The following is a 26,949-nucleotide window of genomic DNA, read 5'->3' as shown; positions in this document are numbered from 1 at the left end:
TTACTGTCGACCGTGTCTACTGGTGAGATGAAGACACGTTTCATCTCCTGGTGGCACAGTGATGTTGCATTCTAATGGTTTCAATGGGGGTTTTGGTGGATTTACTGAGACTGTGTGAAAACATCGGTTGGCAATGAGGCAGGTGATTAAAACAGAGCCAGAGGAGGTGTGGTATTAACGCAAAATCAAAGTGTTTCTCTGTACAGATTAACGCAACATTTGCAAACTTAGCATCAGAGACGTTATACATACTAGTAACTAGGAATGGAAATGGAGAGTAGTTGTGATTTTCAAACTGCATCCAAACTGGTTCAGCTTCAAGATGAAAAAAGATGAACACAAATATATTGTTGCAGTTTTAAACTTACCCTTAGGCAAATACAGTAAAGGCTGTATAAGATTTAATTTTCCCTCATTAGCATCTACTAATTAACCGATATTTATAGCCTTGTAACAGCGTCAAAGTGTCTGAAACTGAGTGTTCTACTCTAGTATAAAGAACATGTCACAGTCTCCTTAACAGTGAATTGTCTCCGTTTTCTTGCAGCCTGTGTGTGGTCACTGTACCATATCGTCTTATTACACAGGGTGACAGATGAGTAATTCTTGGAGCTTTCTAAGTTTTTCTCATAAAGCAATCTTTTTTTTTTTCTTTTTTCTTTTTTCTTTTAAGGCAGTGAGTGCGATGGAGATTGTGTGTCGTGGCCTTGAGAGGAAACCTATGCCGCTACTTGTATAAACTGTAAAGTAATCTCGCCTGTGGAGCTCCGGTTTCTTCCCCCTCGCAGACCTGTCGGCAAAACACGATCTGGCTGGATTTGGGAATGGAGTAAGGGGGAGGCAGAGGGAGAGCTTATCTGATACTTTCCAAAAAAAGACCCCCACTGGCCCCCACTTCCCAAGGCAGGCAGAGACACCACATCTGGTAATACTGTAGGCACATTGTCCTTCCAGGTCTGTGGGCGAAGCTCTGGTTTCCTGAATATTTTCCCCCAGCGGATTCAGTTACCCAAAGGGCACTGCGAGGCTGACGGAGCAGCCAGCGTCACCAGACTTTTCTGATGAACCAAGGATGTCTGGGATGAGCTGAAGGAGCTCTAAATTTAACCTCATTCATCTGAACTGTACAGACATGGCATCGAGTTCTCTGCCCGCGTTGTTCGGTGATTGTGAATGAAGGACGGACAGATCGACTTAAGATTTGTACTCATTCATCAGATATTCACCTGAAAAGATGCAGCCTCTCATCTCTGAAGGTTGATAAGGGGGGCTGGTAGTGTTTCTGGAAGCTAAAATGTAGTCATGCATGCCCCCTGTAAGAGGAAACGGGCAACTGCAGTCTTAAACAAACAAATCACAGGCCTCCACAAGGCTTTACCGAAAGAGACAATGTGACATATTTTTAGTTTTTTATTAAGCTGTCACTCCTTTTCAATATTTTTATTGTTAAAGTAGGAAGTTAAATATTCTCTGATGTCTGTTTCCCAAAAGCTTAACGTGTACTGGTTAGTTCCCATCTTCCCCAACAGCTTTAAACCCATTTTCTTTTATGTCCTTACTCCTCTTATTGTGTCCCTTCTGCAGACATTTAAAAATGTACAAATACTTGAAATATCAATAGATTAATATACAAATCAGCCACACTTAGAGGCATAAAGGGAAATAAACCTTCAAGTAACTTGTGGATTGGAGGAATAGGAGAGAAATGCCTGACCACATCACAATGTCCGATCGTTGCTCCAAAATCTTGTTAACCCCTCTGCTCTCTGGACACCATCTTATTTCGTCCCACCATCTGCCTTTCAGCTCAATTTCAGCCCCTCAAAATCGCACAGACACCCGATCCGGCTCTGTTGAAGCATCTCAACTGGACATCGCTATAAATACAAAGTATAATGAATGAAGCCGAGCCTGAACCTCCTTTATGAAATCAACAGGCGCTCCCCCCACAGCCTAATAATGAGCAGCTGAGTTTGCAGCAGTTCACCAGGTTCCAACCCCACTCTCGCCTCCGATTTATTCACCAAACCAGCTGCTCAGCTGAGAGCGCGGTTTGCGGGTGCCTCAATCAGGGGAAATTGTGGTTTTTAATTACAAACGTCACGGATGAAGCAATTGGCGCGTCAGTTTTGATCTACCTCATTTACATCTACATTTTAGGATTAATCGATGCCGTTATCCAGAGTGATTATAATGAAGAAGAGGGTTATCGGTTCAGTGCCCGAGCCCAAGGACACATCAGCAATACATGTTGATTGTTGGGCAGATCAGATCTGTAGTATATGGCTTAAACGATGATCAGCTGGCAACCCTTCTACCTGTTTCTATCCCATAGTTTTAAAGAACGTGTCTAAATATGCAATTCTGAGGTCCTGTTAATGCTTGAGGCTTGATATTTGATATTTGAGCCCAAATGTCTGATGTTTTTTGGTGTTTTTCTGTTTGACAGGTTGTTGAACTGATCTCCAGTGCCATTGGTGATTTAGTTCAAGGAATCTACTACGAGAATTCCAATAACACAGAGGTAAAACATTTATTTTCCTTCTATCGATCTTCTTTGATGTGGTGCCGAGTGCAGAGTCAAAAAATCTGTAAGAGTTCATGAAAGGAATCAGCATCGTTTCCAAGAAAATAACAGGAAATGGTCCTTTAAAGTTGGGTGGACTCAATTTGAATGAGCGATACAATATGAGTGACCTCAGGTCAATAATAAAGGCAAATTCAAATGAATAGCAGATTTTGTACATAAAGTAATGGGATGTGATTTACATATAGATATACATTGAAAAAGAAAGATTCAAGACAAATTCAAAAACTGATATATTTTTTTATAGGATAACCAGCGATGTGATATATTGTTTTTATTGTCAACAAATCCCTTGAAAAGACCACAACTAATAGTTAAACATTGCTCGGTATCCAAAGCCTCATATTTCTTATTTATGTGTGCCAAGAGCTCCATTGTTATCCAAAAACATTTCAACACAATGAGCCACACAGTTACATACATGATCCTGGTGCTGTAAATATTCACTAGAATAGGAAAGATGTATTCATCTGCAGCTGAAAATTACAGTGTCCAGTTGTTCTGGTGAATTGTAAAGATGAGCCCCTTATGAAAATGACACTTCATATTTATATATATATATGACACTTTTTTTCCTTCTCAGGTTTTTATTGAGTTTTCACACATTTTTATCAGGTACTTCTTTTTAAATGTATTCTCTTTGAAAGGTAAAAGGTAAGTCAACTTTCTCAACAAAAATGTCTTGGATAATTTCCAGTCACTGTTCCTGTTTTGGAATATTTACATAAAGCTATTATCTGGTTCCAACTTTCTTACTTGCTGCAAGTAAAACTTTTTCCCTCATCACGACATCTTCAATGTTCCCAAGATACATCACAAGAGAGGAATTTGGGATTACAAACCCCAAAATATTTTTAAAAACTGCATTAACATTTTCCCAATATATATTTATCTTTGTACAATTCCCAGGAAATATGCGAGTGGTCTGCCTCCACGCTCCCACACAGCCTCTTAACAGTGTTGTTGTGCAGAAAGTTGCCTGCTTTTTATTTTGGGTGTTATGAGAAAGCGAGTTAAATTCTCCCAACAGAATTCCCTCCATACTAGTGAGCTTGTGGATATACATCGTGTCACACACATTTAATACAGTGCTTCCTCTGTTATTTGAATCTTTAACTCTGCTTTCCATTTTGCTTTTATGTAGAGCGTTGCTTCCTCCCAAAGCTTGGTAGAAAGCAGAGATGACCTGAGGCCCCTCTCTCTGTCTGCATCCACAATCACCCCAAAGCTTGATAGAAAGCAGAAATGACCCGAGGCCTTTTCTTTTTGTATGCATCCACAATCACCCCGGTCACATTATTTGAAGTTGCATCTGGTTCTGACTTTATTTCTTTTGTAAAGTAGTCTCTTAAAGGACCAGTGTGTAGGATTTAGTGACATCTAGCAGTGAGCTTGAAGATTGCAACCAAGAGAATACACCTCCCCTCCCTTTCCTAGTGTGTACGAGAAGTTGTGGTCCCTGTGAAACTCTCAGAAAGACACAAAATGCCCTCTCAAGAGCCGGTGTTTGGTCTGTCCATTTTGGGCTACTGTAGAAACATGGCGGTGCAACATGTTCTTCCATGGAAGAGAACCCATATACTGTATGATATACGGCAAGGGACTCATTTTAAAGTAACGAAAACACAACGATTCTCCTTCATTTAAATACACTTATAAATATTACCTTTAACTTCCATTTCTGCCAAGTCCATTCCACTAGAGGTAACTAAATTGTACAGACTGCACCTTTAACTGCAAGTATCTAAAAAAAAGTCTGTTTTTGAGACCATATCTTGCATTTAAATCTTGGAAGCTCATGAATTCACCGTTTTCTGAAACTACACTGAGCCGTCATACCTTTTTGTGCTCATTCTTTTAATATTGAATCATGCACAGATGGATTCAACTTTGATTAAGATGCAGACCACTTGAGTGTGTGAACCCCTCTCTTTCATTTGTATTTTTTCGTTACCAAATATCATATTTCTAATGTAAATGCTACTATTGGATCCATAATATGTCTTAAAGACTCTATCAAATATTGGTCTTCCACAAGGATATGGGTCTCAAAGATGTGGGTATTGTAACCCTGTGCCTCCCTTTCCATTTCTTTCCATCGAGACTCATAGTAAGGTCGACACCAACAGTCAAGAGATCTGAGTTGAGCTGCGTAAAAATAGACTATGACAGACTATGAATTGGTTTGGGAAACATTAATTGGGAAATAGTGGAATAAATATAGGAGAATATTAATGTTAACCATATGTATTCTGACACTGAAGCCTAAAGGGAGGGTAAACCACCTTTCAACATCTTTTTGGATGTTTTCATCAGTTTTGTTATAATTAGTTACAGGGCGTGATTTGTGAAAAAATCAGGAGGGAGGATGTTTTTGAAAATGTTTTATTCATGAAAATAAATCAGAACACAATGGACCTGTATAGACTATGAAGTCTATAAGGCTATTACTTGCTATTTTTTATTTTTAAAATTTGAACTTGACCACTGTATTTGCAGGAATGTTTCAATCCATTTTTAAACATTTTAATTCATCAAGTAGCACAGTATTTCCACTCTCAGCAATGTGATGTCCTGTTCATGCCTTATCCTTTCCCCATGTGGACATATAGGAGGTGTGATCATATACAACAAAACCAAAGGTTAAATGTTATTTACCCAAAACACTCCTTTCAGTACCGTGGATATCGGCAAGACGTGTCAATACACTTAATGTCATTCTTGCAAGTCGCTGTTTAATTCAGCTCAATGTGCTGCAAACTTCAGTATTGAATTAAAAAAAGAATCACAACATGCAACAACACAACGCACTGTCATCAGAAAAATAAGTATGTGACAGTTTATGCCTACTTGTCAGACTAAGAAAACTGTCTGCTGTGATGAAGATGTCTTCTTTTTCTGCTTTCCCATGGAGGGGTCATCTGCAGTGTGTCGTCCGTCTTTCACCCGCATCTCTGCAAATCTCCGAGCAGGGAGGGAGGCAAACCCGGATCCATTTACTGCGTCATCACGTAGCCTAGACGTTGTCTTTATTGTCAGTGTTGACAGTAAAAGTCAGCTTCTGATTTTAATGTTGTCTACACTAATGACTGTTCTCATGTTGCAGTGCTTTAGATTTTTTTAAATAGGCTATTTTTATTAGGCTATTTATATTTTAGATATCTTACATGGTCTGTGAGTGAAGCAACATAAATCACTATGAGGGCGATACAGTTTTGTCCCCACTGGGTATAAAAATAACCCAGAGCAGAGGCAGGGATATATAGACCAGAGGGGGGGAAATCCCCACCACCCGTCCAGCAAATTGCAGCCTGATTCTGTTTCAAACATGTTGGAAAACATTTTGGTTATAGTTATACCAAGAAAGAATTACATTTCAGATTATATGCATCTCTGATTTGTTGGGATGGAGAATAATTAAATGAAAGAATTTGTGTTTTTGTTATATTCTCTTTATACCCGGAGTAGTGTCCATATGTTTCAAATAGGTTCATTAGGTTTGGGATATATATATATCTGGTTGTTCAAGAAAAATAATGACATCATCTGCAAAATGTCCAATGATACATGTATTTTCTTTCCCCGCTGTATTGACAGATTCAGCATATAAAGCAAAGAGAGTAGGAGAAAGACAACAGACCTGTCTTGAACCTCTCTCCAACTGAATCCAGTTAGACAGGTTTTCATTGACCTTAATCCCAGCTGTAGACTCATGATAGATAGTTTTAATATACTCAATCACATTTTCATCATCCGAACTAAATCTCTTAAGTACTTCATATAAGAATACCCAACTAACACGATCAAACACTCTTTCTGTATCCAAATTAACCACAACCATATACTTGTATCCTTGCTTTTTCTAATATTGTGTTAGACGTCCCCTTATAAATCCATTTTGATCTTCATTGATCAGGTCTGGTAAGAGAGTCTCACATCTTTTTGCAAGTAACTGAGGTTAATAGTCTACATTTAAAGGTGAGATTAACCTAAACCTTTTACGTTGTTCTTTGTCTTTGCCTTCCTTAGGTAAAATGGTAATAATTGCTACCTTCGATGATAGGGGAGCTCTCTTTAAGGGTCCATTTAAAACAGGACAAAAGCAGAGATGTTACCTCCTTCTTAAAGGCCGTATACCATTTTAATTGAAACAATCACTGCCTGCTGATTTACTGGCGTTTAGTCTACTGATTAGCAGCTTCCAGCTCTTTAACTGTAAATTGTGACATAACTATTCTGCATTTCACCAATAGATGGCAGGTCGAGTGTGTTAAGAAAACTTCTTTGTTCTTCCGGCAGCTGATGGTGGTTTGGAATCAAATAACTCATAGTACTCAAATATCCTTTCTATCACATCTGGTTCATGTAATAATTGGTTGGTTTGAGGGTCCGTTATTTTATGAATTACATTAGAGGCCTGCTGTTTCTGCAGGCGTCTGGCCAGAGGGCTAGTTGCTTTATGACCTGATTCATAATAAGTCTGCTTTACAAATCTTGCCCTTTTTTTCTATATCTCCCCTGAGGATCTCACCTACCACCCCCCCCCCCCCCCCCCCTTGTTTACTTCATTTGTTGAGATTTTGTGTGTGTGTGTGTGTGTGTGTGTGTGTGTGTGTGTGTGTGTGTGTGTGTGTGTGTGTGTGTGTGTGTGTGTGTGTGTGTGTGTGTTGTTATCAGAGCAATCAGCTTTCTATGAATAACTGCCCTCATAGCATCCCACAGTATTATAGGGTCCACATCCCCATTATCATTCTCTCCTATATAACATTTTATGTATTCTCTTATCTGTTCCACATTTGCTTTATTATTCAAAATACCCGCATTGAGCTTCCACACAGTATTAATTATTCTGCTATTCAGGTGTATGGTCAAGCTGATTGTATTGCAGTCTGATACATCTGCTACCCTGATTTTACACTCTATGACTTTCACCAGTACGCACTGAAAACTACTCAATCCTGGAGTAGACAGAAGGTACTGAATAGTGTGTGCTGTCCCTCACTAGGGGGGGGAGTTCTCAAACATCTATTAGTCCAATTTCCTGAACAGATGTGTTAATTAGCTTGGACAGATGTATCTTGTTTTTCTTGAGGCTTTTTGTATTAAAGTAATGATTCATGCCTACATTAAAGCCCCTGCCACATATTGAAATATCTTCAGCAATAATGTCAAACTGAGTTTTGAAAAAAACGTGTGGCACGTTTTTTTGGCATGCACATTGACCACTTTGTTTTCTAGTTCCCTTTAACTAGTACATATTTTCCCTCTTTGTCCCTTGAAAACTAAAGCATTTTAATTTAATGTCCTTTTTGGGCCTTTTCTCTTTTTTCAGTTTAGCCAGGAACTTGCTCCTTTTAACTGGATAATATAACATTAAGTGACACCAGTTTTATACTGTTATGTGGCATTTAAAATGACCCAATCCTCCGTTGCATTCATAAACCCCCAGACAACTTTAATCTGCACAGGCCTGAACATCTGGACAACGTGTGTCCAGTTATTGCAATGGAAATTGTGCTCTGTTATCAGAACTTTTCCATTATAGCACACCAAATTCAAATATTTCTAAATATGTCCAAATATGGTCTATTTAACTTTATTGTATATTTGCCAACCAACTGCTGTATCAGCCAAATTTAACCCAGAATTCCCAGTATTTTGTATATAAGGAAAAGTGTTTATGGAGTCACAAGAGTGTCTTTCCTGCTCTGCCTGTGTCCCTCTCCCAACTTCCTTTCGCTCCAAATAACTGAAGAGCTTGTGGGGAAAGCTGTGTTTAATGCCCTGTTACTCTCTCTTGTGCACAGCCAATTACACACTGAAATAAATTCACAGAGCAGAGAGAGGGGCTGTTTTGATTGAGGAGTTCTGAGGTGCTTTGTGGGAACTTTGAAGTTGTACAGTATAAGCAGTGAGAGCTCAGACCTGCGCTGTGTTTGCTCCACAGGAGAATATTCTCACCGATGGCGTCGACATGGCGACATGGGAGGAGCAGACGTTCCTGTCTCACGGGGCGCTGCTGGCCAAGAGCTGTCAAGCTGCGATGGAGCTCGCCAAACACGACAAGGAGTCCCAAAGACTTGCCTACAAGTACGGCAAACACCTCTCTCTGGGCCACAAGGTGAGTCTGAACGCCCCACCCGCCAAGCACCAAATACATGTGAATGTTGGTCTGAGGAGGGTAAATCAATAAGGGTCAACTGCCTCACCAGTGGGCTACTTTCTGAAATAATCACAGTTGAATGGTTTGGTTTAACGGTCCTGAAATCATATTTTCTTATTCCGCTTCTTACTATGAGAAAAAAAGGGTCTTACATGGACACACATTTTTCTGACAGAGGAAGAACAGGCATAAGACATTTCTGTTTTTGTGTTTTGTCCTTGCTTTTCTCACTGGTTTGAAGTGGGCGGCACTCAGTTGGAAAAACGTGATGTCACGTATTTCTGTAAACCAATCACCCTTTAGCAACATTGAAATCAAAATGTCAGGGCAGATCTGACCAAACACTCCCATTTTAAAAAAATAATAATATATAATGTTTTTCCCTACTGACTTTGATTCAGAGCTATTTTCAGGGGCTTTAATAAGGGTCTTTGTAATTCATCTATAATTTAAACTTGACCATTGCACTTTCTTTCTCTACTGTTCAGACAATCAAAGGATGATTTTTAATATTATTATCCTGTTTTTGAAGACTACCATACAAGTCCATTACATGATGATTGTGATTATTTGTCTTATTATTTTCACATCAGAGAAACATACAACAGTGTGAAATAAAAAATGGTTGATTCGCACCAAGAAATGAAATGTTACATGGTATGTAATGATAATGCAGCAGTGTGTGTGTGTGTGTGGGGGGGGGGGGGTTGCTCACAAATTTCAGTCGTGTTAACTTGACAGGCATGTAGTGGTCATTTGTCTAATTTTATGAATGTGTCGGGTGTAAGTGACAATGTGTTGGTGTAGAGTCGTACAGCTGGCCTAAGTAGAGCAAGGTTAGCAAAGTTATTGCAGCACTAAATAAATGGCAGAAAGAGGTCGAGCGGGTCAAAAGTTTGCAGTCTAAAAGTCATTGATAATTATCCCACTCACAGTGCCGTATTAGTGCATCCACTCCTGCTGTGGCGCCCTGTAGCTGCCTGTCTGCAGGCCTCAGCAGCTACAGGGCATCTCAGCATGGGATGAAACAGAATGAGGTCTTTGAAGGAGAACCATCCTAGCTGTGCGTTTCATCACACTGTTCATCATGCTCCTCATTAACAAGGTCACTCAGAGTGTAGGTTAGCACAACGCAGGCTCGCCCAGTTCATGTTCTCACCACTTGGGTCAGTTTAATTGCTGCCTTGAAGGTACGGATTCGGACGTCAGCCACGATTGACAAACGTGCTCTCCTTATCCGCAGCTCAACTCTGACCTGCAGCCGTTTGTGAAGAGCAGCATGGGAGAGTCGTCGCCGTTCAGTTTCAGCGCCGCCCCGGTGGTTTTCCACCGTCAGATCATCGGCCAGGAGAGGTGGCATCAGCAGCTGGAGCAGGTACAGTGAGGATGATCCATGGCATCACCGCAACAACACCTCTTTATTTTTATATGGAACAGAGTCTGAAAGTGGCCGGTAATCTTTGCTGCGCTACATGTATAAAATGAGCAGAGGTCTTAGCTCATAAATGTCAAGTCAATGTGCTGTATGTAATCATTCACTCACAAAGTTTTACATTTTTGTCACTACTCTGCTTGAGGATTTTTTTTTGTGATCAACCATGAGCACCTAAGGTTAACCTCCATATTTAAAGGCATAGTTTCACATTTTGGAAATATACATATTCACTTTCTTGCTTAGACTTAGATGAAAAAATTGATACCATTCTTATATCTGCCTTTTTAAATATAAGGCTTAGAATAAAGACTATAAATGGGAAAATGGCTGGCCTATCTCTCACCTAACGTAACAAAATCCACTTGTCAGCACCTCTAATTAACATGTTGTACTGTATCTCATTTGGTTCACTCATGGGTAAAAAGTTTAAGTGTAAAAACAGCAATTTCCTTTTTTACAGAAGGGTAAGTACCAGACTTTTTCTTGATTAAACAAACAAGATACAACATGTTGATTAGCGAGCTGTAGAGGTGCTGGCAGCTCCAGACTGAGCCAGGCTAACTGTTTCCTCATGGTTTCAGCTTCATATGTAACAGAAACATATGAGACGGGTACTTATTTGAATTTGGGGGCGACTGTGGCTCAGGAGCAAGAGAAGGTCGTCCACTAATTAGAAGGTCCGTGGTTCTATCCCTGACTCCTTCAGTCTACATGATGAAGTGTCCTTGGGCAAAATAGTGAACCTCAAATTGCTCCCAATTGTTGCTCCAGCACTCTACACGTATCTTCCCGCCATCAGTGTGTGTGTGTGTGTGTGTGTGTGTGTGTGTGTGTGTGTGTGTGTGTGTGTGTGTGTGTGTGTGTGTGTGTGTGTGTGTGTGTGTGTGTGTGTGTGTGTGTGTGTGTGTGTGTGTGTGTGTGTGTGTGTGTGTGTGTGTGTGTGTGAATGGGTGATAGAGTAGCAGAATGATTGTAAAGCACTTTGGATGAAAGCGCTACATAAACGCAGCCATTGATCTAACTCTCCGCCAGAAATTGAATAACCGTATTTCCCAAATTATTCCTTTAAGGCAGCAGGGCTTCAAAATTTTCATTTAAGAAAATTAAATAAGCTCTACAAGGTTTGGAGTGAATGAATAGATGGCTTTGAAACTAGTTGAGGTAGATTTTTTTTCAATTATTTTATCATGACTTGCACCTCTCTCAATCATTCATTCAGGAAGAATTTTTTAAATGAAAGAAAAATCATTTATGAGATATTTGTTGAGGTTTTAAATGAATGATGTTTACCAAGATTTTGTAAATTGAGCACTTTAAAGACATTAACCCCAAAACATGCTGATCTTTGATTGTTTTATCAAAAAATAGCAGCTTAAAAGTCAATAAAAAGCTGTTTTATGATTTTAAGAGGATCTTTGAATTCTGGTTGTCTTCTCTCTCTTCTTCTCAAGGCCAGAACACAGAGAAACCAGCTCAATTACTCAAAGGTAAGCCCAGTTTATTTATTGAAGTGTACAAAATGTGAAACAAGTTAAACAAGCATCATATTGGTAATGCAAAATCTGGAACAAATTAGTACAATCACTGTATTGTTGATAGTTGTATCTTGTATTCAGCTGTTTTCTCATTGGCACTGTATCTGACAGGCCTATCAAAGAGAAACAGGATGTCTTTTCACTGTAACCTATACCAAAGTTGGGAAATGAGCTTTCCAAAGTCAATGTGTGAAGGAAGAAGGGGACCGATAGGGGTGCAAGAAGAGTCTGCTACAGAGCTACAGAGGAGGGGTCTGATGTGGTGTTGTTGGGGAGAGAGAGGGGGGGGTGTTATCTAGTCCTGTCTGAAACCAGAGCAGGAAGGATTAGTTACCAAGGCCTATTTGTGGAGGAGACACCGAGGCTCTGAGACAGTGGCATTGTGAGAGAATCTCCTTCAGCAGACCTGCCGAAAAGGGGACACAGGGAGAAGTTTTGAAGGGAAGGAGAGATGACGGGACACGAGGAGGGAAAGCTGAAAGCAAAACTGAGCGAGGGATGACATTTTTTGGGAAGGAAAAAGAAAGACCTTTGGCTCACAAGCGTGAAACTTTGCTTTGATTCAGCTCAAAAATGACAAAAATGGAAACTAATAGAGAAATAATTAGAGGAACTGGCATCTACAAATTATCCACATGATTTAGCATATGCTTTCATCCCATTAACTACAGACTACTTACATAAACTCATGTTTTCTCATCTTACAAACAGCTGAGCCAGCTGTAAAATTGATCATTTTGGCTATTTAACAAAATCTGACCACACAACAGAAGTAAAGATGACTCACTTTAGCGTGAAGATTTCAATTTAGACACAAATGTCAGCTTCATTTATTGTGGTAAACATCTGAATCTTCAAGTCAGCAAAAAATGTCTTCACTGAAAAAGGTAAAATATGTATATTTTTGTGACTTTACTTTTTAAAGAATTAAAGTTAAACATAAGAAACAACAGAGACATACAGAGATGCATTGACAGAGTCCCATACAGACCCAAGAATGATCATAATCCCATTAATAGAGAATAAATCATAATAAAAAAATAACATATAATACAAGCGAAGTAGAATAGAATAAAACTTTATTGTCCACCATAGTGGAAATTTGTCTTTGGTAATATTTTAGTAATTATGTTATTTTTGCTGATTTTTAGAGCGTTTATAACTTGTCCTCATAAGCAGTGCCTTATGGATATTAATGAGATGAGAATGCACAGGATGAGATGTGAGGCAGCAGGGACAGAAGGAGCAAGTGGAGGCCGATGTGCAAGTACAACTTATGAGGTTCCTAAAATGTAAACAATGAAGAGAACGATAAGTAACTGCAGAACAAAAAGGTGTATTTTATAAAGTGGTGAGTAATGAGAGTGGAAAAAAATGTTTGTAAATAAATAAATAGCCAGGGTGAAGCCGAGTGTGACACCTGCAGGTGTTTTTTTTGGGTGTTTTTTTGTTTAAGAAGGAAGGCCTTCGGGGCGTTCCACCTGCAGAATTCATGAGGTAAAATGCCCTCAGCAAAAAGATGTCCCAACACACCAGCAGTAAGGCACAAGGAGACGCCCCTAAATTCACTCTTCATTCACACTTCATTTAACTTGATGTTTTGCCACATCCTCATATTTGTGTGTGTGTGTGTGTGTGTGTGTGTGTGTGTGTGTGTGTGTGTGTGTGTGTGTGTGTGTGTGTGTGTGTGTGTGTGTGTGTGTGTGTGTGTGTGTGTGTGTGTGTGTGTGTGTGTGTGTGTGGGTCCCTGACCTAGCACACACACTTCAATGAACCTAAATTTTATTTTTTAAGCGACACGAAAACAAAAATTATATATTGTAGCTGAAACAAGGCAATATATAAAGAACCGCTGATATAAAAAATCATTAATATTGTTGAGGGGAAAGACATTTTAGTGTCAGTGTTTTGCAGTTTATAACCTGGACTAAAGTTCAGACTTCAATAGCAGCCAGTCCTGTGATCTGGTGCAATATTAGCCTACTTAAAAGACAGGAGAGCTGTGAGTTACAGTATATAAGTACAACATACAGAGACATACAATTCAGATTATTTTCCTGCTCATGGTCAAAGAGGACCTGCCAACTTTTTAAAAATATAACTCACACTAATGAGTCTGAAATGTTTCCCTTTTCTAGTTAAATGTGGTAAGATGCCTCCAGTAGTACCAGGGGCAGCATGCAAATGTAGAAATGCTGTTATACAACGGCTTTTCTGTCATGACAAAGAAAGGCTTTTGCTGCTGTACTTTAAGCTAACTTTCTGTGGCTCCTTACAGTTTGTTGTGTTGACAGCTGGATAGTAACAGGAGTGACACAAACGTGACAAACTAATGTGTGTTTTCATCCCCCGACAGCTTTTGGCAGCGGTTAAGTCGGAGAAAGGCGTGAGCTCAGCAGTGGACTTGTGCTGTTACCATGGCAACAAGGCTCTGGAGGCCATCCAGGCTTTCCCCTCCTCCGAGGCTCGATCCGCCTTGGAGAACATTGCCTCCGCCATCACCAAATTTTGACCTGGACTCACACACACATGTGCACACACACATGTGCACACACACACTCACTCTCACACACACACACACACTGGAGTGTCTTTGTGTGCAGAGGCAACATGACGAGACCCACTGAACAGCTGACACTTGAGAGACAAATGAACTTCTTATGAGCCAGGTGCTGGCTTATGTCTGGAGAAATGGTTCAGCTCTACTCTGGATGGCAGTGTGCATCAGAAATGCAATGGCAGTGTCCATAAATGGTCATCATTAAATAAAAGAAATAAAAACACATTACTTCAGCATCATGTCATGCGTTGTGTTGGCTCTGATACATACCCTTTCCCTCCTGCATGGAGAAAATATCATGCCAAGCTGCATTTTAAAACCTGGCACTTCATTGTTACCTTGCTTATCAGCAAAGGCACATACCAGGCAGAACGTAATTTAAGATGTTTTGAGGAATTGTTATTGTCATCTGGAAAATGTTCCCTGAATGGCAAACGATGCACCCAGAGCATATTTTCTAACAAAATGTAATTTTTTTTAGAATCTGTTCACCTGCTCGTTCTTGTGCCCTCCCTGCTGGGTGTAGTGGGGGCAGCTCCAAACCAGTTGTAAAAATGTCTTAAAGTCGTGTTCTACCAAGTATGTACCTCTGCTGATAAGCACAGCTGTAAAAAAAAAAAAAAAAAAAAGTCCTTTTTTTAATTGAGTTTGGCGTGATATTGTGTCCACAGAGAGGGAAACGGCATGAATCAGGAGTAATGTCATCTATGTTGCCTTATTATGTCTGTCCCCGTGCCTGTGTATGTGATCCCAGTCAACCCAGGGGTGGGGAAAGGTCACACAGCCTCTCCCCTTGGCCCAGCCAGCGAGCGCATTGAAGCTCCGCCAAGCAGTAATTATTAATGAAGAGACCTGAGCAAATGGACAGGAAATGCAGAGGTATTGATTGGGCCGGCTGCCCTGCTCTAAGCCGTACAGGCTGGCGCCAGCCTGGTGGCCTGTGGTTTCCCTGGCTGCTGTCTGCGGAGGGGGGGGGCAGCCAAGGTGTGAAACCAGGCCACCACTGGCAGCTGTCTGTCACATCCAGGCCACACCTGAAGGACAGAGCACAGGAGACTGCATTAGGAAAAAAGAGGACGGGGGCTACACTGCTAACAAAGAGGATTCTGTGTAGGTCCAGAGACGCGCATGTGCTTCTGCCACATCAAAACATCTTCTTAAGGCTTTGAATTTGCATGAAGAAGGTTGGTGTAAGCAGGGATCATGGGACAGAAGTACCTGTGTGCAAGTACTACTCATTCAAGGGATTTTCTTTATTTGAACTACTTTTTACACTGAACACATCAAAACTACAAAATAACACATATGGATTAATGTAGTAAATGAAAAAGTTTTAGTAGCCACTGTTTGCTTTGATGGCAGCTTTGCAAACCTGGATGGTGATGATGGTTTTCAATGGACAGGTGTGCTTTGTCAAATGTTAACTGGTGGAATGTCTTTCCTTATCAGTGTGTTTGAGACAATCAGTTGTGTTGTGCTTAGTTAGGGTTGGTAGACAGCAAATAGCCCTATTCGACTATCCTAGTAATTCTTATTAAATCAAGAACGGCTCAACTATGTGATAGGATTAGGATTAGGGTTGGGGTTTATCTCTGCAAAGTCAGTCTTTAGGCATTCAGGTTTTAGACTTTTACACTTAATACTTACTACTAATACTAAACATACTTAATACTTATAATACTTATTTACTCTTCACTAAAAATAACCCCAAATCGTGGCTATGCTAGTGGCGTGGTTTCATGGATGGCAGCATCAGTCTGTTGTTCAGTCCACCACCTTTTGGCCAGACTAAAACATCTCAACAACTACACTGGAAAGGAATGCCATGAAGTTTTGTGAAGGCACTCATTGTTCCCAGATGATGAATCCTAATGACTTTTCATCTAGCACCACCAGCAGGTCAAACTGTTTACTCCTCCATTGATTTCTGACCAAATACCTGCAAAACTAATGACATTCCCATTCCCACAAGTGTACTTAGTGTTAAATGCTAACACGCTAAATTAAGACAGTGAAATGTGCATGGCAACTGTATACCTGCTTAACTTCAGTGTAGGAATGGTTTTGTGCCTGTTTGCCCAAATACAGTCTCACTGAGCAGCTAGCATGGCTCTAGACTCATAGTTTTGTTATGTGATAGTTCCCCTATGAAAGACTCAGTTAACTTTGCAGTTGCACAGACTACTGTTCAAGTTGCACCATGCAAACCAAATGTTAGCTCTAGTCTTCGTAACTCAACATACAAAGCTTCACTGGGAGTGTTGCAATTTTTTCCAAGTCTCTTGTTTACTTGTTAGTGATATTTATCCGATCAGACACGACAGTCGGTAAGATTTTGAAAAGCACGCGGCAGAAGGGTTGGTGGAGATGGAGGCAACTTAAGGTGAAAAATGGATGAGCAGAGGAGGAAGACAGGCAGAAGAAACAGACAACTGGATGACATGGAGGGAGGGGTAGAAGAAGGTGGGGTTGAAGTGCAAGAGGTGGTGATGTGGAGTGAACTATTTCAAAAAACAAGCTCCTGTCTGTTGCTGGATTGTACGTCCACTTCCTTTACTGTTTTTGGTTTCCGCTGGTTGGGCTTCCTGGGTACAGTGAGGTACTGAGTGTGCCAGGGAAAGCCTCAGGCTCTTCATGAAATATTTATCCTTGCCGTGAGGAGACATGAGGAAAGTTACATGGAAAGTTAAAAGGACCAAACAAGGAAGGAAGCTGGGGCAATGCCAGAATGACAAATACAGTTACTAAACAAAACTTTTTCAAAAGATGAGGTCTGGCCTAAGCAATGAAAGTGTTGCGTCGACGCTTCCAGTAGAAATCAACCGGGCACTGTAAAAGTGGATTTGATGGGATGAGTTCTTTTTGTTTTCATCTTCAAGAGGAAAACAGAGTTCCTCCAGTGGTAAAGCTAAATGTTTAATGTAGAACAGAAACCATACCCTTTTTCCTGCCCCGATAACATTTCTACTGCCAGCATTAATCTTTTTGATAACTCGTGCGTAGTCCAAATACAGAGCAAAATAAGGAAGGATAGAGCAGAAACCTTAAACTGTGTTTGCTTACAGCTTTTTCAGTTGGAGAGTCTTGGGTATCATGAAAGCAAGAGTTGGCAACACTGTGCAAAACATGAAGTGGGTAACAGCAGGTCTAGTGTGCCCGGTCCAGACGAAGAGTGGTGTAATTACAGCAGGGTCCAGTGGAGAGAGTCGGTCAGCATAGTCCAACGGATTCCATTACATACACACACACCACACAGTGTGGACGCTGGGGACAGAGAGCCACACCAAACCTGCGATTCTGACAGAAGAGATACTGTGTCTGTTCTGTGGAATATGCAGAAAAATGGAAATTGGGGTTTAACCAATACCAAACATTGTCTTCTGAAGCTGTTTTATGTGGGGATTCTGCAGATTTGACTAGTCTTATGTGAAAAAAGAACAGGGTTTTGTTTTGCAACTCAGCAATTTAGGCTTTACTGGGTGAAAAGAGCCTTACAAACCATTATAGGATAATACATCTCTTCATTAAAACACAGACTAATAACATTTCTTTAGAGTGGGTTGGCCCACCTATGAAATGCTGTAGGAAACCATTAAAAAATCCTTTAAATTAAGAATTCTTTCGTATACACTACATTGCAATCAATATTTTTATTAATAGTTAATACATATTTTTAATAGTGTGCAGATCATAAATAATAGCAAATGTTTGCCAAGTCAATATCAGCCTAAATCCCTTTGGCTGGTATTTATCCTCCTTCATCAGGAACAGTGAAATCCATGTATTAACATTATTAACTCATCAACTGCACTTTGGATTGATTATTGTTGTTGTTTTTTAAACTATTAATTACCTATTAACATTTATAACTACAGACTTGATGACTTTATGTTGAAAGTGAGAAACTCATGACCCTTTATTAATGGATTACCAACATTCATAACTTAATTTGTATAGCAGTAGTATACAAAAATAATGCAGCTCACAGAGCTTTAAAACAAAAGAAATAACATGCACCAAGTGCTTCACATCACAAAAAGACATACAATGAACATACATTTGTACATAAGATGGAAAACAAAAACCAAAGTTAAAATAAAGTGAAAATACTGAAAAAGTCAGAGGATATTTCACCATGTGTGCACAAACTGTAAATGGGCGCCCAGGTTTCTGAAGCAATGAGAATAACAGAACCTGCTTTTTCCCAACAGAAACAGACTCACCACAGGTTTTAACCTATCACTTATTACTGCATTATTACTAAATAAAGAGGATAAATGCATGCCAAAGGGATTTTTCACAAGTTGGCAATTGAAACTTATCCTTTTGAATGATTTCTAACTAGAAAGTGGTACCATATATATAATAACATTTACAATGAGTAAAAATAATCACATTTCTTTGCGGATTTTTAAGTTTTTATGAAGCTTTGGTCAGTGAGGAACCTATCAGGAGTAACACAAGCTATTAGAAAAGCCAAAAAGCTCCACCATTCAATATCAGAAGAATGCCATATTATTTGTTTAAAACAATGATATTTTTTGTAGGTTTTACTGTTAACAGTGGTCTAATAATCTTTGCTTTTTTGGTCACCACATTTTCTCTTCATGGATGTCAAGTCCCAACAGTACAAAGACATACAGGTCAGAGTCTCATATATGTGCACCACTTTAATTTCATGCTGCTGTTTAAACCCTTAACTGTGGTGTTTCCCTGCCTCCCCTCCAACGTGCATGCTGGGATAGATTCATCAGCTCTTTTGACCCTTTTAGGAATAATCCAGTATGTAAAATGACTGACTGAATGAGTATGGAGTGATATTAGAGTCTCCATTTGTCTTCTTGTGAATGGCCCATCAGTAAACACCTGCTAATATCATCATATAGCTGACGGTGATGGATGAAAGTCATTCTCCTGCGATGGGAACAGTATGGCTGATTGGCCTCCTCTACACAGACGAGCATATTGGCCAAAAATGACACTTTAACGAGCTCTTCCCGGTGTTAAGTGCCGCTCGCCGGCCCCTCGTAGCAAGCCGTCGCCTGGCTGACCCTGGGCCGTGCTTCCCCCTGCACAGGGCCTGCTCGCTTCATTGGCTGACAGATCAGACTGCCATGGAGACAGCTCATTAGTCGAATAATGAGTAGCACACCAGCCACACGTTGTCTTGTTATATCATCTCTGTATCGACATATTTGTGGCTGGCGACAGAACATTGGGTGCTAGTATGTGCATGAAATAGCCAATGATTAAGATGAAATTATGGCAGTGTGAGGTCTTCTGTTCACCCTTAGCTGACTGAAATCTCTGTTCATCAGAGAAAACCAGTTTACCAGCTCTGCTTAATGGCTGCTGCCACTTAAAATCTAAATTTTCCTCTGTCTGCAACAAGGTGGTGTAGGACTTCTCTTATTAATCATTTCATTGTGTTGCTTTCACTTTCCACCAGCTCCTTGTTGTGAATATTTCACAGCGATGCATATTTTAAAGTTTTGACCTTCTAATATTTGGATATAGGGATGTAATATGATACTATAACTATTGATGTACACACCGCCAGCTGCCATTTGTAGCCGAGCTGGATGAACAGCCAAAATCCCTAAGATAAGAGCTTTCTCTGCACACACACACACATACACACCACTGACTTCAGGATTTCAGGTGAAATTGACAAATTTAAAACTCTAAAATGTTATCTTTCCTCACTATGCAGTTAAGTCTGCATTCCATAGACATCTCCAGGTGAGTTTTCTATGTGGTTTTTAACATTAAAAAGGGTTTTAAACACTTTTTTTTGAAAGAAAGGTGAACTAAATACACCACTTACACAAACCTTATCACAACCTGCAATAAAAAAAGAAGAGGAAAAAGTTATTGGCTATAGTACAGCATATAGGCCTATGGTAAGAGTCAGCTGCATGGAGGATGAGGACATATTCAGTCTTTACTGTGACAAAGAAGCATTTTAATGGAAAGTCTTAAAGTATCATCTTGATTGTGTGCTCACACATTTTCAAGACATTGTTTCACTGAATTAGGATTTTTTTAAACTTCAAGAATTGTATAGTTGGAGTATGACTGTAGGTTTCACTCTCATCACTAACAATAAGAGAATCTTTTTTTTAACAGCATTCATGGTGTTCAGTGTGTATTTGTGAGTCAGTGCCATTAAAACCTTGATATCCTCTTGCTTTACATACAGACTCCAGGGTGGCAGATTGTTCCTGTGCAAACATCTGTTCATTCAGAGATTGTTTCAGTCTCTTTCCACTTGAGGGCGATGTTGCCCATATAATATGGGTTTTGTGTAAACCACTTCTGGAGAGTGTAAAGGGGTCGCTGATGATGCTGTCAGATCTGAATCAGTACTGTATAAATGCAGTTATACGCATTAAAAAACTACTATAAAATTTTATAATTTCACATATTTTCTTTTAAAAGAAGTTTCGTCAGGTACTCCTGTTTTTCACATGTTGTATTGTGATGGAATAATGACTACTGAGGAAACGTCTTGCATAAATTAGCTGTTGTATTTTGTGACATCATGTTCTGCTACTTACTGATGTATGTGTTATTACACTATAGCTTACTGTTTGTTTCATAATCAAGGACTATGAAGTCATGTGAACGTCTTAAAGCTTTATGGACAAACTGTCCCAGCCTTGTTTCTGAGGAAGTAATCATAAACCCTCACATGACTTCTCAGCATAACTACAATTTAATCTAAGTCTTATGATGAACTATAGCACAGTAATGTACACTAGACTTTATTTTACAGATACATATAGGAAAATTGTTGTTCTTCACTACCCTAATAAAGTTACAGTGTCAATACATTTTTTCACCAAGTGTGTTTTTTCCATTTGCTGAAGAATGCATCTCCTCTTATGTCAGGATAGTAGTATGTGTCATGCAAAAATGAACTCTTTTAAGCCCCCAAAATGAACTGTTGAAACCAGCTCAGAGCTGCAGAGATGATTTTATAGCAGCTGAAATATGCATCTTCTCCTCATGTGATGAAATAAATTGACACTGTCAGGATAAATGAGCCCAAAATGGTCCAAAATGACAACACTTTGAAGTCTGTAAATATTTCATAATGTCTTAATAATTTCATATTATCTAACTTTATTAAGTTTGTTATGCAGTCATGTGTGTTTGATAAATTATTAATTATTGATCAGCAAGAGTTCTGACAAGATTAAACAAAGAGGGAACACATTACTCCCATTCTTGGGGGCCTGTTAGGTACATATTGATTTTAAAATACTGATGATTGTTTATAAGGCCTTGAATGGACTTGCTACGCTGTATATTACAGAACTCCTGTCCCCATATCACACTGGCAGAGAACTGTGATAATCTGACCAGACTTTTATCTTTCCACAGATCCAGGTCAATGCGGACAGGGTTTTCTCTATTGCTGCCCCAAAACTGTGGAATTGTCTTCCTCCCCCTATTTGATTCTTCCCCACTATAGACTTTCAAGAATCATCTAAAAACATACTTCTAATCCCAAACCTGTAACTGACTCATCCAGTATTGTGCTTCAAAGCGCTTGGTGGGCTCCTTCATACCATCAGCCATCACACTGTACAACACCACAGCTCCCAGTACCTCCAACTCCCATTAAAAAAAACCGAATGCTGTTTTTACTATGTAAATACCAGGAAAACAGCACACATCTATGTAATCTCAGGAACTTCTGCATTGCACATTTATACAGTACCAGTCAAAAGTTTGGACACACTTTCCCATTCACATCAATGAGAAAGTGTGTCCAAACTTTTGACTGGTACTGTATGTTGCAGATTATTTACACAGAGATTGTTAGAATATATATATTTTATTTTATCTTATTTTTATTTATTTTATCACATTCACCATTACGTTGCCATTACGATGCCGCCCCAGTCAAGTTCAAGTTGAAGTTGAAGTAGGTTGCTGCATTTAAAAGGGGGGTCATATCTTATGGTTACTCATTTTTCATGTGGTGAAAGTATAATATACACCTAATGATTAAAAAAACTATACGTAAATAAGCCATCTGCTCCAGTCCAGTCACGCACACAACATTTTAAATAAAAACAGATGTGATAAAAAAAACTTTTTAAAACATATATTATTATTGTGTGTTTTAATGATATTAAAATATTGACATGTCTCCTCTAGTGACAGTGGGGCTAAACCATATTTCCTCTGCTGTCCACAGCTGTGCGGAAGTGACACAGCAGACGCGCGCGCCGTCACGTCACGCGAGAAAGCGCAGGAGCCGAGCGAGAGAGAAAAAAAAAATTATCAACAACAAGAAGAAGAGTTACCTGCTAATACAACCCTGTGACAGCCCGCAGACATGTCCAACACACCGCTAACTGTCCTGAAGGATTGCACTGACTCGTAAAGGTGAGCTCTAACACGCCGGTTACGCGCATTCAACGTTAATTAATTTACCAAGAGTCCGAGCAGCAGCAGAGAGAGAGAGAGGAGAGAGAGGAGAGAGTCGTCCACGCAAACACTGCCGCGTCATTAACATTCACAAACAAAATGTTGCACAACTAAAGCAACGCAGTGCGCAGATATTAATAATGACAGGCGCTGTAGTTCAAATGAGAAGTTTGTGGCGGTGAAACAGTCCGCACAGCTGGGTTCGTCTTGTGTTTTGGTTCAAGGGTTCATGGGCGGAAGAATGAGGAAGTGTCCTGGTGAATTCAGGCTGCAGGAGAGCTAGGAGGTATCTGAGTGCACGGTGGTATTTCTTCCAGGCAGGGGGGGGGGGAAACATCCGTACCTATTTTGACTTTGTTAGAAACTAGATGGAAACACAAAAGATAGATGTCGATGTGTTTGTTGTTGATTTTTTTGCAGAAAGCGAGCCCCAGCTGCGTGGAAGTTCATGTGTTTCACTGCAGCTGATCACATGCTGTTTGTCATAACGGCAGCTCACCAGCCACTGTGCTGCATGCATATATGTTAACTAAACTGAGTTTGTAGGTTATAAATGTGTCAGTGAGGGTAAACGCACCGTATTAGTGTGGTTATTGATGACGTGATACATCAAGCATATTTCAATCATTGATCCAGTGTAATTTCCAATCTCACTATGTTCCCATCAATAAGAATGGGACTGCTCTCAGAGGTGCAATCTGACACCCTGTGTATGTTTACATATAATTATGTCTTTAAGACATGCATTTGATGGGTTATGTTTTCTTTTTCTTTTTCTTTTAAGGCTATGAATTCCTCTGAGTATGGGGAAGTTTCAGATGAAGCGATGCATGAGAAAGGTGAGTTCTGTTACCACAACAAACATTTATGAGAGTATTTTATATTTAATAATCAATGTTTGAAATGAATTTGTGAGTATGGCAGAATGTGACTAACGTAGGAAGTTGTAATACTGTGAATATTTAGAATGTTTATATGTATACCTTTTTATAGCAGAAACTTACAATCCGTTTTCATAAAAACCACAAAACTCTATTGTTTTTTAACAGGACACAAGCATGTTCAAGATGTTAAGGAGGAGGCAGAGGACTTTGCTATTTGTGAGCCACCTGAAGGAGGAGGAGGATCTCCTGTGGCCACTGAGGCTGGTAAACGGACATCTGCAGAGATGGGTCCTGACACCAACCAGTCCACAAGCAGCAAGAGAGCCAGAGTCTCTGGCGAGGTGAGCAAAACACAGACAACTAAAAGTTTTAGGGATAAACTTTGGAAAATGTGCATTTTATGTACAGTATGTTACTTCTGTAAGATGTGTTCTTATGATATTTATTCTGTCTAGATGAGGCGGCACTTGATCGAGGATAGCAGCAAACATGAGCCTTTATGCCTCACCACAACCGGAGAGAAGAGGGACTGCAACCAGGAGAAATCCAGAGCTTCCTACAGAAAGCCTCTCTTCAGCATCTCCCACAGGATCTCAGAGAAGAGGAACACACCGAGTCTAGAGCAGCAGGCCAGTCAAGGTGCCGGAAATCAGCTCGGATACGGCAGCGCTCTCTCATCCAAGCTTCAAAGTTCAGAGGAAAATGGCCCGTTGGAGGCTTTCCCCGTCACGGACACTTCAGGCCAAGCCTCGTCAACAGACTCTAACCTTTATCCACTCATTGAGAAAATGTTTTTCATCCTCAATACCCTCAACTCGAGCATGACACAGCTGCATAGCAAAGTGGACTTGTTAACCCTTGAAGTCATGCGGATTAAGAAGCAGATCAAACCAGCTGAGATGGTAACAGAGTTCCAGCCTCCCCCTGAGTATCTGCTAACAAGTGAGGAATTGAATCAGCTGATGGAGCAGACGTCTAGCGCTGGGGAGCTTGGCTGTCGCCTACTGGTGCATCTTTTCCCAGAGCTGTTCAAAGCCAGGGAGTGCTCTCACGACTGCATGGCGAGCAAGAGAATGCTGGAGTCTCTGCATCTGCAGCTGATTCGTAACTACGTAGAAGTCTGCTACCCCTCGGTAAAGAACAACAGTGTCTGGCAGGAAGAATGCCTCCTTCAGATTAATGACTTCTTTAATCGCTTCTGGGCCCAGAGGGACATGGAGAGCACTCGGCTGCTCAGGAAGCAGACAATCACAGGTGCTGGGATAAAGGCTGAGCATCCTCAAACCTATCGTTTTATTAACGAGCAGGGTCAGGAGGAGCATCTCTCTCTAGATAACCAGCAGAGCAGCATGGCTGTGTCCGGCCTTGCTTTCAATACTCCAGCCACAGAGGAGCTGGATGAGTTCTCCTCCCCGGAGGACTTTGTTATTTTTCTTATGCACCGGCTTTTCCCTGAGGTTTTTGAAGAGGGAAAAATGCCAGAAGGCTCCAACAGTTTCAATAGTGTGGGGCAGCTGATTCTAGACACTGACAAGATGGAAATAATAAGGAAGTATATGGAAGCAAATTTTCCTGATGTGCCTGAGGACAGCTGGCTTCAGGTGTGCATTCAGCATATGGAGGATGCACTTGAGGGTCCTCACAGTAATGGCAATGGGAGTGAACCTGACAATATCACTGATGAGGGCTATGACCTGGCCAGCCTTCCCGAAGATGTTTCCATAATTAAGGTTCCAGAGGTGGGAGATTATGAAAGGCCCGGTCGCAAGTCTAAAAAGTCACTACTTACTCCTGTCGATTTTGACAATATGGAGATTCCCCTACCAGACTTTACTGTTCCTCAGGAGTACATCTTGTCCAAGGAGCAGCTTAAAAGCAACTATGAATGTAGCTTGTCCATTGGGAACTTTGCTTCTCGGCTGCTGGTGCTTATGTTCCCCGAGCTTTTCACCCACGAGAACGCGCGGAAGCAGTACAACTGCAGTGGTTCTCTTGGGAAAAAACAACTCGACCCCGTTCGTGTAAATCTGATCCGTCACTACGTGCAGTTAGTCTACCCGCGGGCAAAGAATGACAGAGTGTGGATGTTAGAATTTGTTGGCAAACTTGATGAGAGGTGCAGGAGACGCGACACAGAGCAGAGGAGATCTTACCTGCAGCAGCGCAAAGTGTATGGTCAAGACTCAGACCAGGACTTTCTTTGCCAGCTGAACCAACTCAATCCAGATAACATGAGGGAGGATCCAGAAATTCCCTCTTTACCCCCAGAGAAAAGTAGTAAAGACTTTTGCAAAATTCCCTTGGATGAACTGACTGTATCCAAACCTGACTTCCCTGTACCTTCTGTCTACCTGCTCTCAGACACTGAGGTGCGGGAAATTGTCCAGCAGAGTCTCTCTGTTGGGAACTTTGCTGCCCGACTGTTGGTGCGCCTATTCCCCGAGCTGTTCACCCAGGAGAACCTGCGGCTGCAGTACAACCATTCGGGGGCCTGCAACAAGAAGCAGCTTGACCCAGTGCGCCTCAGACTGATCCGTCACTATGTGGAAACAGTGTATCCTGTGGATAAGATGGAGGAGGTGTGGCACTATGAATGTGTGCCAAGCATTGACGAACGCTGTCGGCGCCCTAATCGCAAGAAGTGTGACATTCTTAAGAAGGCCAAGAGGTCAAGCACTGTGTCCTAGTTACAGTACTTTGCAGCTTGGCAACACTTTTTGTCATAAAAATAGTTGCACAGCATATAAGCTGAAAAAGCATTATTGAACTTTCACAAACTGTCCTATGTAGGATGAAGCCAAGCTGTTTTGAGTTTCTTCAGTACTATTCCTAGTCAAGACTTTACCGTTTGACTACAGCAGTAGATGTTGTAGTTCATGTAGTATTATTATTGTCGGATGAAGAGTTAAAACAGCTTCTATTTATAAGCCAAAACTGTCATAGCTTATCTAACATTAACTTTACTTATAACTTTATTGATACATGTTGTAGCCTTAAAAACAATAACAATGATAGTAGCTAATAGCATAGATCACATATTTGCTATATGGATAGAAATGAATCACAATGATGTGATATATATTTCCATTGCAGTTACTGATGTAGCATTGTGCCACCACTGTTTTAACAACAATGTGCTTATGTTAAGCCTTCTTATAGAAGTTTATATTATAAAGACAATTTAACATGACAATGGATCATGATAACCTATTTCTAATAAAATCACACAATTATAAATATGACATAAGACTGGCCTGTTGAATAGCCTGTATCATAAGTGTCCATAAGACTGTTCATATATTTTTTACCACACACTCAGACAAGTGAGGTGTCTGATTCC

The 26,949-nt window shown here is 40.4% G+C and overlaps 2 protein-coding genes across 2 annotated transcripts in view; both read left to right on the top strand.

Annotated features, from left to right (window-relative positions):
• pdss2 (prenyl (decaprenyl) diphosphate synthase, subunit 2) overlaps positions 1-14,508 on the top strand; it is a 34,087-nt gene extending 19,579 nt beyond the window's left edge. The window contains exons 4-8 of the mRNA XM_062440329.1: positions 2,450-2,524; positions 8,535-8,708; positions 9,994-10,125; positions 11,637-11,672; positions 14,077-14,508. Of these exons, the coding sequence (XP_062296313.1) occupies positions 2,450-2,524; positions 8,535-8,708; positions 9,994-10,125; positions 11,637-11,672; positions 14,077-14,232 (573 nt within the window). The 3' untranslated portion in view covers positions 14,233-14,508. The remainder of the gene's footprint in view (positions 1-2,449; positions 2,525-8,534; positions 8,709-9,993; positions 10,126-11,636; positions 11,673-14,076) is intronic.
• An 8,047-nt stretch (positions 14,509-22,555) lies between these two features.
• On the top strand, positions 22,556-26,947 carry bend3 (BEN domain containing 3). Its single transcript, XM_062440815.1, has 4 exons — positions 22,556-22,683; positions 23,510-23,564; positions 23,775-23,950; positions 24,065-26,947. Exons 2-4 carry the CDS (start codon positions 23,513-23,515, stop codon positions 26,294-26,296), a joined length of 2,460 nt encoding a protein of 819 aa, XP_062296799.1. The 5' UTR covers positions 22,556-22,683; positions 23,510-23,512; the 3' UTR covers positions 26,297-26,947.
• Positions 26,948-26,949: the final 2 nt, after the last annotated feature.

This window comes from Scomber scombrus, chromosome 19 (genome assembly GCF_963691925.1).
Source record: "Scomber scombrus chromosome 19, fScoSco1.1, whole genome shotgun sequence".
NCBI lineage: Eukaryota > Metazoa > Chordata > Actinopteri > Scombriformes > Scombridae > Scomber > Scomber scombrus.
The sequence above is the reverse complement of the archived record's forward strand: the minus strand, read 5'-3'. Positions and strand labels throughout refer to the sequence as shown.

Coding starts and splice junctions, on each gene's coding strand:
- bend3 (XM_062440815.1), top strand. CDS start 23,513: ATGAATTCCTCTGAGTATGGGGAAGTTTCAGATGAAGCGATGCATGAG. Junction 23,565..23,774: donor TGAAGCGATGCATGAGAAAG/GTGAGTTCTGTT, acceptor GTTTTTTAACAG/GACACAAGCATGTTCAAGAT. Junction 23,951..24,064: donor GAGCCAGAGTCTCTGGCGAG/GTGAGCAAAACA, acceptor TATTCTGTCTAG/ATGAGGCGGCACTTGATCGA.